At 51.0% G+C, this 18,051-nt stretch overlaps 1 protein-coding gene across 7 annotated transcripts in view; it reads left to right on the top strand.

The window, feature by feature from the left end:
- The window catches only part of DYSF (dysferlin), a 288,276-nt gene that overhangs the window by 42,228 nt on the left and 227,997 nt on the right, over nucleotides 1–18,051 (top strand). For all 7 annotated transcript variants that reach the window (XM_045018205.1, XM_045018204.1, XM_045018206.1 and 4 more), the window contains exon 4: nucleotides 6,373–6,478. In XM_045018205.1, the coding sequence (XP_044874140.1) occupies nucleotides 6,373–6,478 (106 nt within the window). The remainder of the gene's footprint in view (nucleotides 1–6,372; nucleotides 6,479–18,051) is intronic.

Genomic DNA, 18,051 nt, shown 5'->3' with positions numbered 1-18,051 from the left:
TGAACCCTCTGCAATTTATCCACATCCTTCTTGAATTGGGGGCACCAGAAATAGACACACTAGTTTCAAACAGAAATTGTCAGTCTTGTGCTACATCTTGGGAAAAGATGGCAAGAAACCCAGACCAAAAGATGGCAAGAAACCCTCTCAGCGGACAGTAATCCAAGCTGATAATCCTACAGTGATGTCTGATGAGAGATTTCCATCTTGGGGTTGTTGTAGAAACTACCCTCAAGTGCTGCCCTTGTGGTTCATGAGGTCATCAGCAGAGCTAGGCAATTAGCTCTTTTTTTTTTTTTGTATCACTGGCAGTTCTGAAAAATTGAAAAAACATTTTGGTTCGAGCTGAACTGAATGGGAAACATTCCAGCACATTGCAAAGGGCTGTGTTGGGTTGGTTGAAACACGTCGTTCGACCCGTAACATTTTGTTTCCTGGCATTTTGGAGGGATTGAATTCACACAGCTGGATGGGGAGAAGGGGCTGTCCTCTTATAACTTCTAGCCCAGGGGTTCAGGTGCTCCCTCAAGATGTGGGCGATCTAGGTTTGAATCCCCACTCTAGAGCAGGATTCGAACCTAGGTCTCCACACTTCTGGTGAGTGCCTAAACCAGCAGGTGACGGGGGGAGGGGGCATTCTCAGTCTGTCCTATTGAAGCAGTTCTGCTTTGTATACATGAATATTCATTGGCACAGGGACTTGGACTTGGGTTCCTAGGCACCGGGCATCCTCTCACTCTCTGGCCCAATGACTATTCAAACATTTTATACAAAGCGGATTTGTTTTCTAAGGCAAATGAGCTACAGCTGCAGGGTGGCTTTCTTTTTGTCAGGCCTAAGTGCTGTACCTACAGGGGGTTCTGTTGAAGGCTCTCTGAGTGTCAAGGGAAAGGGTCACCACTAGTCTGTGACCATGAGAGGCAGGGGCTGAAATTTACTGAGAAGCATATAGTAACGGCATCTATTAGAGAAAAGCCCAAAGGACAGTGGACACGTCATTGCGCTAGTTTTTCCCCCAATTGGTCCCCGTAGCCTGAGTCATCTTATAGCAGCAATGCAGGGAGCCGTGCTGGGGAAGAAAGTTGCTGGTGTTCGGAAATGGATCCCCGCTTGGAGCTTCCATCTGGCTGTTAAATGGCCAGGGGAAAAAATTGCAAAGATTAATAAAAATAGATCTTGTTTAAGCTGAGAAGGCCATACCCCGTGAAAGGTGTTGGGGCAATGGAAGGAGGTCGAATGTAATTTACACACGTTGGAATTTGGCCATGATGCCAAGGTTAAAGTGCTATGGGATAGTTAGCGACTGTTTGTATTTACATCTTTTTGGAAAGACAGCCATTCCCACAGCACTAGGGCCGACCTCACTCGCTGCAGTACAGCCCTGGGGGAGGGGACGTTGCATTCGATATGATTTTATGAAAATATGCTAATGAGTGTGAATATAATGTAACTGGAATATGCTTCATGCAAAAGGTCTCTTGTAATGTATCATTACAAAGCTTATAATCTACTGAGTGTGGTCATCCTATTTGTATAAATGTACCACTCTTGTACCTGAAACTAGAAATATGAAACATAACCCTGAGGGTCTATTGTAGTTATGCAAAGTGTGGGCCATTATTGGTGGTTTGGAATCTTGATGGCTCCCATTAACCCGGACAATTGACTGTAGATGGCTCTGTTTTACCTATAAGTCCTCCTGTATACGTGTGTGCTGGCAAGCGGGTAATGGAGTCTTACAGTGACATGTGATCATGTCACCTGAACTGGAATCCATCTTTAACCTGGTGCTTTTCCATTTAGAGGGAGGAGTGGGAACACAGGGAGGGACAAAGGATTCCTGCTTTGTGCAAAAGATATATAAGTGGGTGGAACAGAACAAAGGGGCTGCGGTCATGAGAAATCCCCTAGCTAGCCCCTGAGCTGGAACAAGGGCTGTACCAGGGGAAAGGATTGGGCCCAGACCAGGAAGGCGTCCAGTCTGTGATAGAAGCTTCTTGAAACATCTCTGAGGACGAGATTTTATCTGTATTCAATTTTCCTACTGTATTAGGCTTAGACTTGCGTGTTTTATTTTATTTTGCTTGGTAATTCACTGTGTTCTGTCTGTTATTACTTGGAACCACTTAAATCCTACTTTTTGTATTTAATAAAATGACTTTTTACTTATTAATTAACCTGGAGTATGTCTTAATACCTGGGAGGGCAAACAGCTGTGCATATCTCTCTATCAGTGTTATAGAGGCAAACAACTTATGAGTTTACCCCGTATAAGCTTTAAACAGGGTAAAACGGATTTATTTGGGGTTTGGACCCCATTGGGAGCTGGGTGCCTGAGTGCTGGAGACCAGGAGCACTTCTTAATCTGTTTTCAGTTAAGCCTGCAGCTTTTGGGGGATGTGGTTCAGACCTGGGTCTGGGTTGCAGCAGGCTGGCGTGTCTGGCACAACGGGGCAGGGCACTGAAGTCCCAAGCTGCCAGGGAAAACGGGCTCAGAGATTGTCTCAGCACATCAGGTGGCAGTTCCCAAGGGGGTTTCTATGACCCAGGGGGGTTGAGGTCAGTATGGATGGCCAGGGAAGAGCGCCCCCTACTGAGTCACTAACACCACTCCTTGCAGCCGCTGGGTTTTCCTTAGCAACACGCCATCCAGGTATCCGTGAAATGTTAGTTGCTTAGGCCTGGTGTTTGTAACCAAGCAACACCACCACGGTTGGTGCAGAGAGGGAGCTGCAGTCCCTGCCCTGTGGTTCGTGTTTCCCTTAGTGGTGAGGAACTTGTGTCAAAGTACATGGTTTGCCACGTAACAGCGGGTGTGTCGGGTGTGGGGTCATCCCATCCCTGAGAAATAAAGGGCCAGACCCCAACTGGGGTAAACCAGCCACAGCTCCAGTGGAGTCAGGGGGCCAGATCTCCAGCTGGTGTGAAGAACTGTCATCACTCTACAGCAGTCAGTGGGGCAGATCCCCAGTTGGTGTAAATCAACATTGCTCCATTGCTACCCAAGCCAAGGATCTGGGCCCAACTGTTTAAACATGGGGAGAGAAAACCTGGTTCCCGTCGTGTCCCTAGTGGCCACCCTGCCTCCAGGGGCAGCGGGATTTGTGCAGCAAACGGAGCTGTGGAAAAACAACGGGATTTGGCAGGCGATTTGTGTTCAATCAAACTTAAAAATAGGGGGAAATAATAAACCTCAGGCTGGCTGCTTGAGTGAGCTCCAGGCGCCTTCCCCCTCCCTGCTAGGATGATAACCCCTTCGAAGAGCGGCTGCATTATAAATTATGTTACAGGCTTGTCTGGGCGCCTCCCTTCCCGGCTTCCCCTCATTGTCTCCCCACGGTGACTGATACCTTTTTTCCAGGAATTCTCATCTTGCTGCTTCAGTTTGCAGTGCAGCGTATTTCATCGCACAGCACGAGAGCGAAGGGAAAGCGGAGAGCTCGGTCAGCCCATCTGGCAGGGCTTTGGGTCAGAGCAGCCGAAGGGCTTACCCAAAGAGAGAGGCGTAAGGGAGGATCTGAATCCAGGAGGGGAGCAAATTCAAGGGGAAGCGGATAGATTAAAAACCGGGGATGGGATTCCCAGCTGGTGTTGCAGGCTAGGTCCAGGTTTGGCTGTTTGGAGCTTCTCTCTGTCCGCACTGCCTGGGCTCCAGTTTGGCCTTCATCATCTCCTGATCCTTGGTGGCTGTAATCTGCTCCTCTCTGGCACCACCACCAGCCATGCTGCCCCCTCGAGCCCATTCAGAACCTTCCTGGCTCGTTCCTCCAACCCCATAAATCCTTGTCTGTGTTCTCCCCCTCCGGCTCCCTTCCTCCTCTGCCTCGAACCCAAGCCCCTTGCCTTTGCCTTTAAGGTCCATCATCACTTAGCCCCACCCTCTCTGTCTGCCCAATTAGCTTCTTGACCGATCGGCTCTGCCATCTCGCCGCCAGCAATAGCACCTCCATTGCTCCTTTGTCCGCTTCTCCCTTGAGCACCCCCGGCTCTCTTATGCCGCCTCCCCGTGCATGGGGGACACTCCCCCTTCAAATTCATGACGTTGCCACCTTGCTCTCGTCTGAATCTCTCCTGTGCTGTGATGTCCATAGACCACCCACCCATCTGGCACTGCGTAGCCAGGGGCGACCTGGGACTTCTGCCCTTCTGCTCAATTCTGTTGCCTTGTGTTCCCACTTCACCCCTGCTCTGGTCATCAGTCTGGTCCACTGTTTTTGTGCCTGGCACGATATGGGACCCTGCTTCTTGATGGGGTTTCCAGACGTAACCACGATATAAATAAATACAGGTGTTAGCTCGCATGTCTCCATCAATAGTGCCAATATACAGAAGTAACAGTATTCCTAACCCCACGCCTTCAAAAAGCACAAATCAGGCCCCAAAGAGTCAAAAGCCTGAAAAATAAAAGTCAGGTTCTTTTTAGTTGCCTTTTTGTTTTTGAGCCGTTAGCAACCACCTGGGCTAGAAACTTGCATTTTTCCCTAATGGAAGCTGAGATTCTCGCGTGATCACGTGATTCCGGGAGCTGGGCTTTGAGAAAAACACCGACGACCACGAGATTTGCAATCGGATCGCAAGCAGCACCAGTCTAATACTAAGAATTAGTACAAGATTCACACCCCCAATCATTTTCATGGAACTTAAGCTCCCAAGGAAACTGGAAGGGCTGAGTTCAGAGAGTCCAGCATCCCAGTGCAGTGAGGTGGATGTGCTATAAATACTTAGGGCTTGTCTCTGTGGCGAGTTAGTACTGGGTGAATTGGGGTGGGACTCTACAGTGCACTAGCCCGCCGGGCTGTAATTTGCCATATGGGCCCGGCTACTGCATATTAAAGCTCCACTGTGCTCTGTGATGCACTTCCATTTGAAACAGACAGACAGATACCTGCGCTTTGACCCTAAGCACAAGGGAATCTAGATGTTTAAATCTAAAGCAGTGGTTCTCAACCTGTTTATCATCGCAGGCCACATATGGGGCCCACAATGTGTTACCTGGGCCACAGGTTGAGAACCACAGCCTCTCCCCAAGCTCTCCCAGTGCCCCCAGGATTAGCCTCTTGGGTACAGAACACACCCCACAGTGTTTTCCGTGGGCTGAGCAAACAGAAATGAAGGTAGCACATCTTGTTCGACCTACCCGTTGTCAACTAGGAGACGTCTTGGTGGGAGGTCCATCTCTGGTGTCCTTTTCGGCCCACTGTGGTCTCTGAGGATGGCACCCACAGCCGTTCCTCTGGTGTATCCAGCACAGCACCAGGACAGGAGCTCTGATATCTCTCTATGTTATAGAGGAAGCTGCTGGTCTTCCTCCACCCCCCTCTGGCAGCTCGGTCCAGGCTGACTATCTAACCACAGGGCGGCGAACATCAGCCTGATTCTAGCTCCCCTGCGCTGTTGAGGAAACAAGCCAAACCCTACAAGTCATGGTCTTTGCCTGTCCTCACCCTATCGCATGTGGGTGAAATATACTGACAGGGTTGTGTTGTTAGCACAGCATTGAGAGACGGGTATCTAGTGGTCTGAATGCAGGGCTGGGAGCCTGGAGCAGGGAATAGCCAGTTCATGTTCCACGTTCCCTCACTGTGCCTCAGTTTCCCCACCTATACAGTGAGCTCTCTCACAGGACTGTTGAGGGGATCTGTCTAGCTTAGGTGATGATACAGCCACTATCACCAATGAACCTTGCAGTCATTAATGTATTTATCCTCACACACCCTTGTGTGGCAGAGCAGTGCTGTCATCCCTGTTGACCAGATGGGGAAACTGAGGCACAGAGAGGCTAAATGAGTCCCCCAAGGTGACATAAGTAGGCCACAGGGGAGCAGGGAATTGAAGCCAGGTTTTCCGAGCCCCAAACTAGCACCCTAACCATTGGGCCATCTGTCCAGGGGAGGGGAATGAAATAATGCCTCTTACTCCTTTTTGCCCAGAAGTGATCTAGGCTTACACTGTACCGTACTTTGCACCTATAGACCACTGTGCCTTTCTGCCCTGCAGAGCTCCTAGGCTTTGGAGGAGCAGCAGTGTTTAGGAGGACCACGAGGAGCTCCACTTTCACCATGGAGAGCTCGTGGTTATCCGAAAGTTTGAGTGTCCCTGAGATCTCTGTATAATCTAGATACTGGCTTTGCTGTCTCAGGGGCCGGCCTCCCAGAAGCAGATGAGACAGAGGTGATCTTCAGGGCTGTGTCTACACTGAGTTTCCAAACTGTAAATCTGGGGTATTTCATGTGTATTTTATACCTAATCTTGTTGGCTTCCGTGGGGCGCTATCCAGTTCACTCCAAGCCTGGGACCCCCAGTCTTAACCCGATGCATTCAGTGTCTCTCTTCCTCCCCCATTAACTTTGTGTTCCTCTGATCCTTTTATAGGTTTTTGGGGGAAGCCCGAGTGCCCCTGCAGGACGTCCTGGGCTCTCCCACCCTGACTGCCAGCTTTCACGCCCCCCTGCTGGACACCAAGAGGCAGAGCACTGGGGTAAGTCCCTCTCCAAGTCTGGGGTTTTGGGTGCAGTGACATTTCCTTGCGGGAGGACAGTCGGGCGTGGCCGGAGGGAAGTGATACGATACACACACTCCCTCCACCCATCCATAGCTCCAGTGCCCTGGAAAATCCGTGATGTTGCTGAGCAAGGGAGATCGTGGGGGTCGGTCCCTGGTGGGGGTGGGAATTCAGATCCCAATGAAGCGTGTGAGCAGCAGAACTGGTGGAGGAGGCAGCCCTTGGGACAAAATGCCTGTCTCAGACCGGAGGCTGCTCCTCTGTTGCCCAGGCAGCCTTGAACAGAAGTCTGAACAGAATGAGACTGCAAGCCTTGGGGTTATGCTAAAATGGGGGGTTGGGGCTCTGGGAAGTGCTGATTGGAGGCACAGGAGGAGCTGGAAAAAACCCTGGGCTAGATGCAGCCACCTGGCAGTGCATGGACGGTCCCAGAACTCCACAGCCGAGGCAGAATTACGGGGCGCCTTCCCCTGATGCTCCAGTTCTTCTACGGGCAGAGCTATGGAGGGGACATGCAAAACTCTCCCTGCTTTCAGGCACTGGGCCCAAAGGCCTGGCAGGACCCCACCGTCAGGATTCTGGGTTTCCTCCCTGACGTGTGATGTGATCCCTGAAGCCCCAGAGTGTAGGTGAACTGCAGACCCCGGATTAGCCAAACCTCCCTGTTCGCTGAACTCCAAAGGGGTGGCCTGGTAAATAGGAGGTTCGCCGAGGACTCTGGGGGACCCGGAACTGCAGAAATCCTGTCAAGCTGGCTTCAGAACTGCAGGGTTTAGCAGCTGGGCAGGAATGGGAGGGTGGCTCTCCCAAAGTAAATCCAGAGGTGAGCCATTGGTGTCGATGGATTGACACCGGTGTCGCTGAGATAAGGATCTAGCTCCTCATTTGCCAAACTCCTGACGAGGCAGGGCCGGCTTTAGACCTATTCCACCAATACCCCGAATCGGACCCCGCGCCTATGAGGGCCCCGTCCCCAGTGAGAATCCCTTCCCTGGCTAGAGGCGCCTTTTAAGTTTTTACTCATCTGGCGGCGCTCCGGGTCTTCGGTGGCACTTCGGCGACGGGTCCTTCGCTCACTGCGGGTCTTCGGCGCCACTTCGGTGGCGGGTCCTTCACTTGCTCTGGGTCTTCGGTATCACTTTGGCGGCGGATCCTTCAGTGCCGCCAAAGCCCTGGAGCGAGTGAAGGACCTTCCACCGAAGTGCCGCCGAAGACTCGGAGCACCACCCGGTGAGTACAAGCCCCTCGTGTTTTTTTACATGTTTTTTTTTTAAGTCATCCCTGCCGGGGCCCATCCGAAACTGTTCAAATTGGGCCCCACACTTCCTAAAGCCGGCCCTCACGAGCCAATCCCTTGCCACCTCGTGCCATCACTGGTGCCCATGAGAAATGAATCATAGAATATCAGGGTCGGAAGGGACCTCAGGAGGTCGTCTAGTCCAACCCCCTGCTCTGGAGTGTAAGACTCTTGTAACCCTTTTGCCAGGTGAACTCGGCAGCAACAAGGGCCGGGTTAGCTGTCTAGGCGTTCCTCTGGGCACAATAAAACAGGGCCAGCTCGAGCCCCCACCTGCTAATCTGGGAAAATGTAACATCACCCCCGGGCGCCTCTAAGAGGCAACACGTCCCCTCCTGCAAGCACCGAGTCTGTGTATAACAAAGGAGAACTTTTATTAAAAGGGAAAGGAAACCCAGCATTAGTCTGGGAAATGCCACAACCACATTCAAAACCATGCGATCGTAAGCAAAACACCCATCCTGGAGCATGCTGGGCGGTGGCCTTCGCCTCAGTTCCTCACCTTACAGTGTTCCACAAACAAATGTTCTTTTAACACACACCCCCCTCCCTCCACTGCCCCCTGCTCACAGTTGCAGCCGTTCACTCTGCATCGTTGCCCGTGGCTGCTGCCTCGCTGTCCCTCACTGTGCCGCGTGCCACTGCTTCCTTTGCTATCACTTGCCTCTCTGCAGCCTCTGCCACGCCACCTCTTGAAGTTCTGCCACTGAACCCAGCTCTTAAAGCTTCCGCCAGGGGGTTTAGGGCTGAAGAAGTGGGTTTTTTACCCACGAAAGCTTATGCCCAAATAAATGTGTTAGTCTTTAAGGTGCCACCGGACTCCTCATTGTTTTTGTAGTCTGATGTGTTCCACTCCTTTTGCATGTAACGAGAACACCTTAGATCTTTCACCAAGTTTCCTCCTGAGGCGATCCTTCCATTCCTCGGACAATGGTGACTCTCCAAAGTCAAACTTTGCTGGGTCTATTGCTGGAACCTCAGCTTCACACTGGGGTCTCACGATGTTATCAGGTCTCCTATCTTCTGCCCTTGTTTCATTAGCAATCACTATAATAACCTTTTCCTGGGTTTCAGTGGGGAGGGTTGTGACTCCACCGGGGACCTGCACTCCTTCAGTCGGCTGCTCTACCATTGCTAATGTCCTTTTTCTGCCTTTTAGGCAGGTACTCATAACAAGCAGGTCTCTCTCTGGCCTGGTGTACACTGCATTACGTCGACCTAACTCTGTAAGCGTTGACACTAAAATGTCGCTCCCACCGATGTAACTCGCCCACTACACCGAACGTATAACTCCACCGGCCTGAGAGGCGTAGTGCTTACGTTGATGTAGTTAGACCCTCCACACGGGGCTCACACTGACAGCTCCAGCTGAATACCTAGGCAGAGTAAGTGTGTTCATGAAAACGGGGTCTGGTCCTGAGAGTCTCTTCCGCACTAGATGTTTGGGGAGAGCTCATTCAGACCCCGCTTACGCACTGGTGTGAAACGACTGCACAAGGTGCAGGCTGGGACAAGCTGGGCTCAGGTCTGGCCCGAGCCAGTTCACTGGGACCCCGCTGGACATTCCTAGGTCTGTTTTAAGCCTTTCCACGTGTTTCTGTTCCTGTTTAGACAAGCCCTTTTCTAAACAAAGCGTTTCCGCTCCTCTCCCAGGGAAGCGTGTGCTGTACGCGGTAAGGCTTGGCAGTCTGCAGGGCGAGACTGACTCTTTTTATAGACCTCTCCCCAGTGCAGCTGCCAAGGGTTGTGACAGCGCTGGGACCCGGCCAGGCAAGTGCCTTTCCGATAAGCTAGACTCTCCCAGGAGGCCGTGCTGGCTCACCCACCCGACAACCGGCAAAGCTTCATCCTCTTTTGTCACGTCTTTCACCTCCACTTCCTCAGCTTTGGTCTAGCCAGTGCCCAGCTCATAAATCCTACTGTTGTTACCGACAGGGCTAGGCATGGAACTTGGATTCAGTTCCTTATGGGGCTGGGTCAGGTCGGACCTCACCGTGTGGCTCAGATTCAAATCCCGTTTTCTGGTTCAAATACAGATTAGAACAGATGTCGGTGCGAGGCTGCGGGGTCCTTCCCTGCTGCGGGGGACTCAGGGCAACTTCTCTTAGGGTTCCCACGTTGTTGATCCTGAGCCCTACCCATGTCCAGCCCGGATCCCAAACTCTCGTGCAGACTCTAGTCCAGATCTGACCACCACCTCTGCAGACCATTTTGACCAGGAACCTTGTCGCACGAGGCCAGAAGGTCACTTGTTTGATTTCAGCTCTGTGAAGTGACAATCCCACTAGTTCTCCAGTCCTCCACTGAATCTCCAAGGGAAACAGGGACAGAGGAGGTGAATTTCAACCTGAGTTCCCTGGAAGCTGCGTGGCCGCGCGGCAGCCTATTTAGTGCCATGCAGGTGCTCAGGGAACCTACCCGGGGACCTGACATGGCCAGGGGTGCCCCAGCCCCAACTCTGCTGCGGCTTGGACCTGCTTTAGCCAGGGCTCCCGGGCCTGCTGTGGCAGCCTGTCCTGGACCCAGGTGTGGCCAGGGCGGCGTGACCCAGCCTGGATCCAGCCCCGGACCGGACCTGCTGGGGCTGGGGGAGGGGTGCCTATCCTGCAGCCCCGGAGCTGCTGCGGGGAGAGAGAGCTGGGAGGAGTCCTCTGTCCCCGCTGTAGCCCCGGAGCCCCCTCCTGCACCCCAAACCCGTCATCTGCAGTCCCACCCTGGAGCCCGCACCCCCTGCACTCCAACCCTCTGCCCCAGCCCTGAGCCTCCCTTCCACACTCCGAACCCCTCACCCCCACCCCCACCACCTGCATTTTGTTATATGCACCAATATGGAGGTGATGTGCCACACACCACCTCCATATTGTGCACATAACAAAATTCATTCCTCACATGGGTGGGGAAAATGAGAGGGAACGCTGGTTTCAACCCTTCTTTAGTCATCGTAAGGAAGCCCATTTTCCTCCTCCCCTCCTGGTCACCTGTTCACACAAAAGCTATTGCCTTAGCATTAAACAGGGAAGTACACTGGGCACCTCTTCCCCTGGGATGTGTGAAAATATCTGTCCTAGGGCACTTCGATGGCAAGAATCTGACTTCTTCTTACAGCAGTTCCCCCGCAGCTCTGATTGTTCCTCTTTTGCGCCGTGTAACGGGTCGGACTCACCCCTGCGGCGCCTCCTGCTGGTCATCTCCGGGAATTAGCTCCTTCCAGTGCTGGAGCGCCCTCTGCAGGCTGGTGATCCACCTGTCCTCAGGCCCCCGTGTCCCTCCCTGGACCCGGTGCCCTTTTACATGGGGTGCTGCCCCCTGGCAGTAACCCCGTTCTCTCTGGGTCTCCCCTCCCCAGGGAACCCCCACCCTCTATCCCCACCTTGCCTCAGTATTGGCTACTGCCAGTCATTGTCTAGCCCCACGCCCTGGGGCAGGCTGCAGTATCAGCCACTCATCACCGGCAAAAGGGTTTGGACCTGCTGCCTTGGCCTACCCCTGGGCTGCCCTCTGCAACCCCCAGTACAAGTTGGCCCTTTGCTAGGCCGCAGCCTGGGGCTTTCCAGGCTGGAGCTCCCCAGCTCCTCTGCCTTTCCCCAGCCCTGCTCCCCTCTAGGTACCTTGCCTATAGCCCCTGCAGACAGGCCCTTCTTCCTCTTCAGGCAGAGGAAGACTGTCTGGGCTTCTGGCTCAGTTTGGGGCGTGGCCTCACCTGCAGCCACTCCCTCAACCAGCCCAGCCTTGAGAGCAGCCGCTCTCAAGCCCTGCCAGGCCGCTTTGAAACCCCTCAGGGCAGGAGCAGGGGTCCACCCTGCTACACTCGGCTACTGGTTTCCTTCCATTCCCAACCGGTGCTTTTCTCCCCTCCTGTTTGGGGAACTCAGTTCACAGCCGGCCCGTAAATAGCGAAGTGTTCCTATAAACAGCAGTTCTCATTCTAGAAGCGATCTCCTCTCCCCTCCGGGGACCCAGAAGTCCTGGCAGCAGATACCCCAGGCTGACACATTGCACCTGGCCTCCCTCGTTTTGGAAGCATGTTTGTTTAATGCTCTAATTTTACCCCAGTTGGAGGGGAGCCCTGGCAGTGGGGACACTCAAGTCAGTGCATTTCTCTTCCTAAATGCACTGTGCATTGGCCAGCCGATCAGCAAATGCTTTGAATGAGCTTCCTTCCTTCCTGGTAGCTGCTGCACAGTTCTTCAGAGTGGGAGAGCTGCTAAAACAGGGCGGGCGAGTTCTGCAGTGCTTAGGCGACAATAGGAGTGGCCAGGGTAGAGGTAGAACAATAATGCCTAGGTGTTCATCACTGGATCTCAAAGTGTTTCACAATCTTTAACGTATTGAGCCTCACAACATCCCTGCATTATTATCCCCATTTTACAGATGGAAAACTGAGGCTCAGGTCACACAGGAAGAGCAGGGGTCTTCCATGGGCTAAGCCCCACACTGCAAGAAGGATGTGGACAAATTGGAGAGAGTCCAGCGGAGGGCAACAAAAATGATTAGGGGGCTGGAGCACATGATTTATGAGGAGAGGCAGAGGGAACTGGGATTGTTTAGTCTGCAGAAGAGAAGAATGAGGGGGGATTTGATAGCTGCTTTCAACTACCTGAAGGGGGGTTCCAAAGAGGATGGAGCTAGACTGTTCTCAGTGGTGGCAGATGACAGAACAAGGAGTAATGGTCTCAAGTTGCAGTGGGGGAGGTTTAGGTTGGATATTAGGAAACACTGTTTCACTAGGCGGGTGGTGAAGCACTGGAATGGGTTACCTAGGGAGGTGGTGGAATCTCCTTCCTTAGAGGTTTTTAAGGTCAGGCTTGACAAAGCCCTGGCTGGGATGATTTAGTTGGGGTTGGTCCTGCTTTGAGCAGGGGGTTGGACTAGATACCTCCTGAGGTCCCTTCCAACCCTGAGATCTATGATTCAATGCCCTAATCACTGGACCATCCTTCCCCTGAACAGGGAGGTCTTTAATAAAAAGATCTGAGGGGAGAGAAGACAGGGCTCTTGCAGTGTGATTAGCCTTTGATTGGGGAGGGCTTTAAGTGGAGTTGGTGCCAATTAGCTAGCAGTCCCGTTTCCTGAAAGGCGTGTCTTAGCTGCAGTGTGTCATGGGCCTCGTGTCTTTAGGAAATGTAACCTCTGCGGGCAAGGTTTGGAAGACCAGAAGGGGCCACTGTGACCATCTCGTCTGACCACCTTCGTGACACAGGCCAGAGAACCTCAGCCAGAGATTCCTGGATGATGCCCATCATTTGTGGTTGATCTAGAGTGTGTGTTTGAGACAAGGACAGCGACAACCAGTCTTGCTGCGAAGGCCCCAGTGATGGAGAAGCTAGAGACACAGAAGCGCTAACAGGGCATTGAGAGGAAGGATGGTCTGGGGTTAAGCCATGGATGGGGGACTCAGGAGATGTGGATTCAATGCCTGGCTCTGTCCCAAACTCCTTGTGACAGACAGTCACTTAATTTCTCTGTGGCAGAGTATCCTATTTCCCACCCTCTGTCCGGTTCATTCAGGTGGCAGGACTGTCACCCATTCTGGCTTTGTGCAGTGGTCAGGCCGGTCCAGGAGGTGTTCTGTTCTTTGTGGGCTTGAGAGCAGGAAGCTGGATCGCAGTGGTGCTGTTTCTGTTTTCCTCTGTGGTAGTGTGTGACCCTGAATGAGTCAGTGGCCTGTGGGATGCTGAGCTGATGACGGTGGGCTGGGACTGAAGGAAGCCTTCATGGAAAGGCACTGATGCTTAAAATAATTGTGGGGGGAGGGAGACTGGAAGCTAATGCTGGCTGCCTCTCTGATCCCGGTTTAGTTTTATGGCCAGTGGCGTGAGCTTGCCAGCAGCAATACAATCACTCCCAATGTGGTGTATCTTTTCCAAATGGCTCCCAGGGCTCATTGCAACCAGGAACCCAGCTGACTCTTTTGTAGCACGTGGGTTATTGTGAATGTTTATGGTTTCCTCCTTACAGAATTTGTCTGTTAGTCTACTGGGGTCCATCTACACCTCTAACTTCTCAAAGGGGCAGCGGTAGGCTAGCAAGTTGAGAAGAGGAATTGTAGAAAACTGAAAAGAGAAGCCAAGGGGCACAAGGAGTACACCATGGGGCCAGCAGAGTAAGGGCAATAAGAAGGTCTTTAAAAAAATGTTGGGAACAAAAAGAATCCTGACAATGGTGTTGGTCCATTCCTGATGGAAATGAGTTATCCATAATAATGCTGAGAAGGCAGAAATATTCAATAAATATTTCTTTTCTGTGTTTGGGGAAAACCAGATGATATAGTCTAATCCTATGGGGATGATAACACTCCTTATATTCCACTGGTATCTCTGGAGTATGTTAAACAGAAACGACTAAAGTTAGGCATCTTTCAATGAGCAGGTCCAGATACCTTGGATCCAAGAGTGTTAAAAGAGCTGGCTGAAGAGCTTGCTGGACCATTAATGTTGATTTTCAATAAATGTTGGAGCTCTGGTGAAATTCCAGAAGACTGGAGGAAAGAGAATTTTGTGCCAGTTTTTTAAAAGGGCAAATGGGACGACTGGATAATTATAGGCCTGTCAGCCTGCCATCAATCCCGGACAAGATAATGGAGTGGCTGATATTGGACTTGATTAATAAAGAGCTAAAGGAGGGTGATATAATTAATGCCAATCAACATGGGTTTGTGGGAAGTGAATCCTGTCAAACTCGATACCTTTTTGGCTGAGATTACAAATTTTGGATGATAAAAGTAATAGTGTTGATGTAATAGACTTAGACTTCACTAAGGCATTTGACTTGGTACCGCACGTCATTTCGATTAAAGTCCTAGAATGAGATCAAATGAACATGGCACATGTTAAGTGGATTAAGAACTGGCTAACTGATAGGTCCAAAATGTAACGGCAAATGAGCGGGCGTGTTTTCAGTGAGGTCGTCATCGCGTGGGTCCGTTTCTACTGGGGTTGGTTGTTGGCCTTATGCTATAAAATGTTTACGTTAAATGGTTATATGATTAAACTTTATAATATTTTTATCAATGACCTGGAAGAAAAAGTAACGTCATCACTGATCAAGTTTGCAGATGACACACACAGTCGGGGAGTGGTAAATAATGAAGAGGCCCGGCCACTAGTTTATGGGGTCTGGATCACTTGGTAAACTGGGCGCAAGCAAACAATATGGGTTTTAATGTGAATATCTGCATCTAGGAACAAAGGATGTAGGCCTCACTTACAGGATGGGGGGCTCTATCCTGGGAAGCCGGGACTCTGAAAAAGATTTGGGTTGTGGTGGATAATCAGCTGACCAAGAGCACCCAGTGTGATGTCTTTTGTGCTTGTACAGCACCTAGCACAAGGGGACAAATAATAAAAAATCATTAGAGCTGTGGCTGGACAACAGCCCTGAAAATCAGGCCTAAGGTGTCTCAGGTTGGGCAACTAAAAATGAAGGCACCCAAAGTGAGAGGCAACACTGCAAACCCAAGTAATCAAAAATCATGACATTATCTTAAATATCATGAGATTTTTCAGCACCGGGTTTGCTGCCGTTGTTCTCAAGCTGTTCCACACCAGGGCTCCCTTTCACCTAGAAATTCGCCTCCCATCTAGCCTATGCCCGCTTTCACTTCCCCGGGGCAGAGGAGAGCGAGGAGAGCCAGCTGGTTCAGGGATTTCCTGTCCCACGACATTTTTTGAGATACTGAAAACATTTCCCACCTGAATTGGGATGAAAAGTTGAAATCCCCAAAACCTTTGCAAACTAAAAATAAAAAATTAAATGAGAATAACAATAATACAAAAATCAGTTTGAGTCAATCAAAATGTTTTATTTCAATATTGGCCATTTAATTTTTTTTTGCTATAACTAGCTTAAATTTCAAAGCACAAAGACTTTTTGAACAAAAACCCGCCGTTTATCATTTTCAAAATCTTGAAACATTTTGACAAATTCCCCCTATTTTCCACAATGTTTCTGAGTCGGAAGAAACTCATTGAAACGGCCCGTTCTCACGAGACGTTTTGGAATTGATGGATCTGCGTTTTCTGCTGAAAAGAGCTTTTGTCACCGATTTCCTGAGCAGCTCTAGTTGTGAGTCTCTGACCCCTCTTTGTGACCCCTAAGAGGGGGAAGGGTCCTGAATCCCAGCTTGAGACCCCTTGGTCTGCCACCTCTGGGACGATGGAATAGGGTGGAGGAGACGCCCCGGGGCGGACACACAATCTGGCTCCGAGAGTTAGCTTTGGTGTCCCTGGTGTTCAGGACTGGCAAAAGGGCACAGCTTGGGGGCCCCTCGGGCAGTTCTGCAGTCAACCCGTCCTTCACCTGAACGGATCTCAGTGGGAGATAAAACACTGCGCAGTGGGAGGAGGACAGCAGAGGCTAGATTGGCAGGGTTGGTGGACAATCCAGTAGACGGATTAAACATCCGTGCATGGAATGGGTGGGGTGTGCGTGCACCTGCTTGTGATTCCTGGCCCCTTTGCACACCCCCACGGTGTAATTGCTCTAGAAAAAATCATCACTGGATCTGTGATTTGGGTCCTTTGAGATGATGCCCTGAACCTGTTGACCTATGGCTAAGTCTTTGGGTGGGCAAGGTCAGCAGTGCTTGGGCATGCAAAAGCGCTCACTCCTCCAGTCTCTACCCCCCTGCCAGGCGGGGCCGGCTCCAGGCACCAGCGAAGGAAGCAGGAGCCTGGGGTGGCCCTCTGGCTGCTATTGGGGCGGCACGTCTGGGTCTCCGGCGGCAATTCGGCAGCGAGTCCTTTTCTCCCCTTCTTCTTCTTCTTCTTCGGCGGCAGCGCAATCGGGTTTCCCCTTTTATTTTTTTTTTCCTTCGCCGCTTGAGGCGGCAAAAAAGCTGGAGCCGGGCCTGCTGCCAGGCAGTGCCTCTTTAACTGGAATTTCACTGAACCACGCTGCCTTGCAACGGGCCCTGCTTGCACTTCATTCTTCTGTTAAACGAAAGCTTGGACTGCCAGGCTCTCAGAGGTAGAGACTCCATCTGTGACTGAACTGCCCAGCACCAGGCACATCTGTGGCACGGTACCACTGATCAATAACCGCTCAGGTGAGCTTGTGCAAGCTTCCCCACAAGCGTGAGTTCACGTCATCCCTCGGTCCCTTTGGTTAGCCCGTTAGATACTCTCCTTTGGAAGCAGCCTGCAATTAAAGTCGAAACAAGCTGACACACACTTCATGATTGAGGATCAAGTTCCAGATCGGGAGGTCAAATTCTGCAGTGGTGTGAAGTCAGTGTTGCCAACTCTCTGTGAATCCGCTGTGAGTCTCACGGTATCTGGTGCTTTCTTAGCGCTCCTGGATCCTGTGCTTAGGTGAAAATCTCCGCTTTTATTCTTTTAAAAAGTAGTAAGCGGATAGCCCTTGTGGTTGCAGAGAAAAAACTGAAAGCAGGCCCTGCTAAAGGTTCAAAGACCAACAGGCAAATACAAAGATGATTTTTTAATGAAAATCTCATGCTTTTTAAACCAGTCTCATGCTTTCTGGGACCTGACTTGAACATTTGGGGTTGGCACTTCTGGATGGTGCTGTATAATAACTTTCGCAGCCGGTGTAAGTGGGTGAGGAAATGGGTACAGGTGGTAAAGCAGTTCAGTTGTGCCAATTCGGCATTTTGTGGGTGCACAGAACACTTATCACTTGCCTGCTGAGATGGCAGGAGGAGCAGCAGCGGGAAAACCAGCGTGTGGGAGAGAAGGTAGTTTGTAAATTCCTAAAGTTTAAGGCCAGAAGGGACCATTAGATCATGTGGTCTGACGTCCTGTTGGGCACAGGCCAGAGGGTGTCACCCAGTGACCCCTGCACTGAGCCCAGTCACTTGTGTTGGGCTAAAGCAGAAAATTAATCCCTTTCCTTACTTTGCACCATCCTGTTGTTCCTTCTACTTTTTCTCCCCAGCATGGCACTTCCAGCATCACAGCTCTCTCCAATCCTGGAGCGCGTTAAATGTTTCAAGTGTTAAAATTTCAACCACATTTCAAAAGCTGAAAAAATGGGTGGAATTTTTTGTGAAATTTGTCCCCGATAGTTGGCCAACATTTTTCAAATAAAAAAAATCACCTTTGTTTCTTCTTTTTGAGCAGCTCTGCCACGCTGGGCCATTGGCCCAGAATGAAGCAGAAAGAATTGTGCCATCTACTGAATGACAGATACCTTTGCCCTGGGACACCCTGTTCTTTTCCATGGAATTCTCTAGCTTTGCTCATCTTGTTATATCTGATAACTTCCCAGTTGAAGAAAATGTGTCAACAGCTGA

The sequence above is a fragment of the Mauremys mutica genome, chromosome 5, assembly GCF_020497125.1.
Source record: "Mauremys mutica isolate MM-2020 ecotype Southern chromosome 5, ASM2049712v1, whole genome shotgun sequence".
NCBI lineage: Eukaryota > Metazoa > Chordata > Testudines > Geoemydidae > Mauremys > Mauremys mutica.
This window is presented reverse-complemented; position numbering and strand designations above follow the sequence as displayed.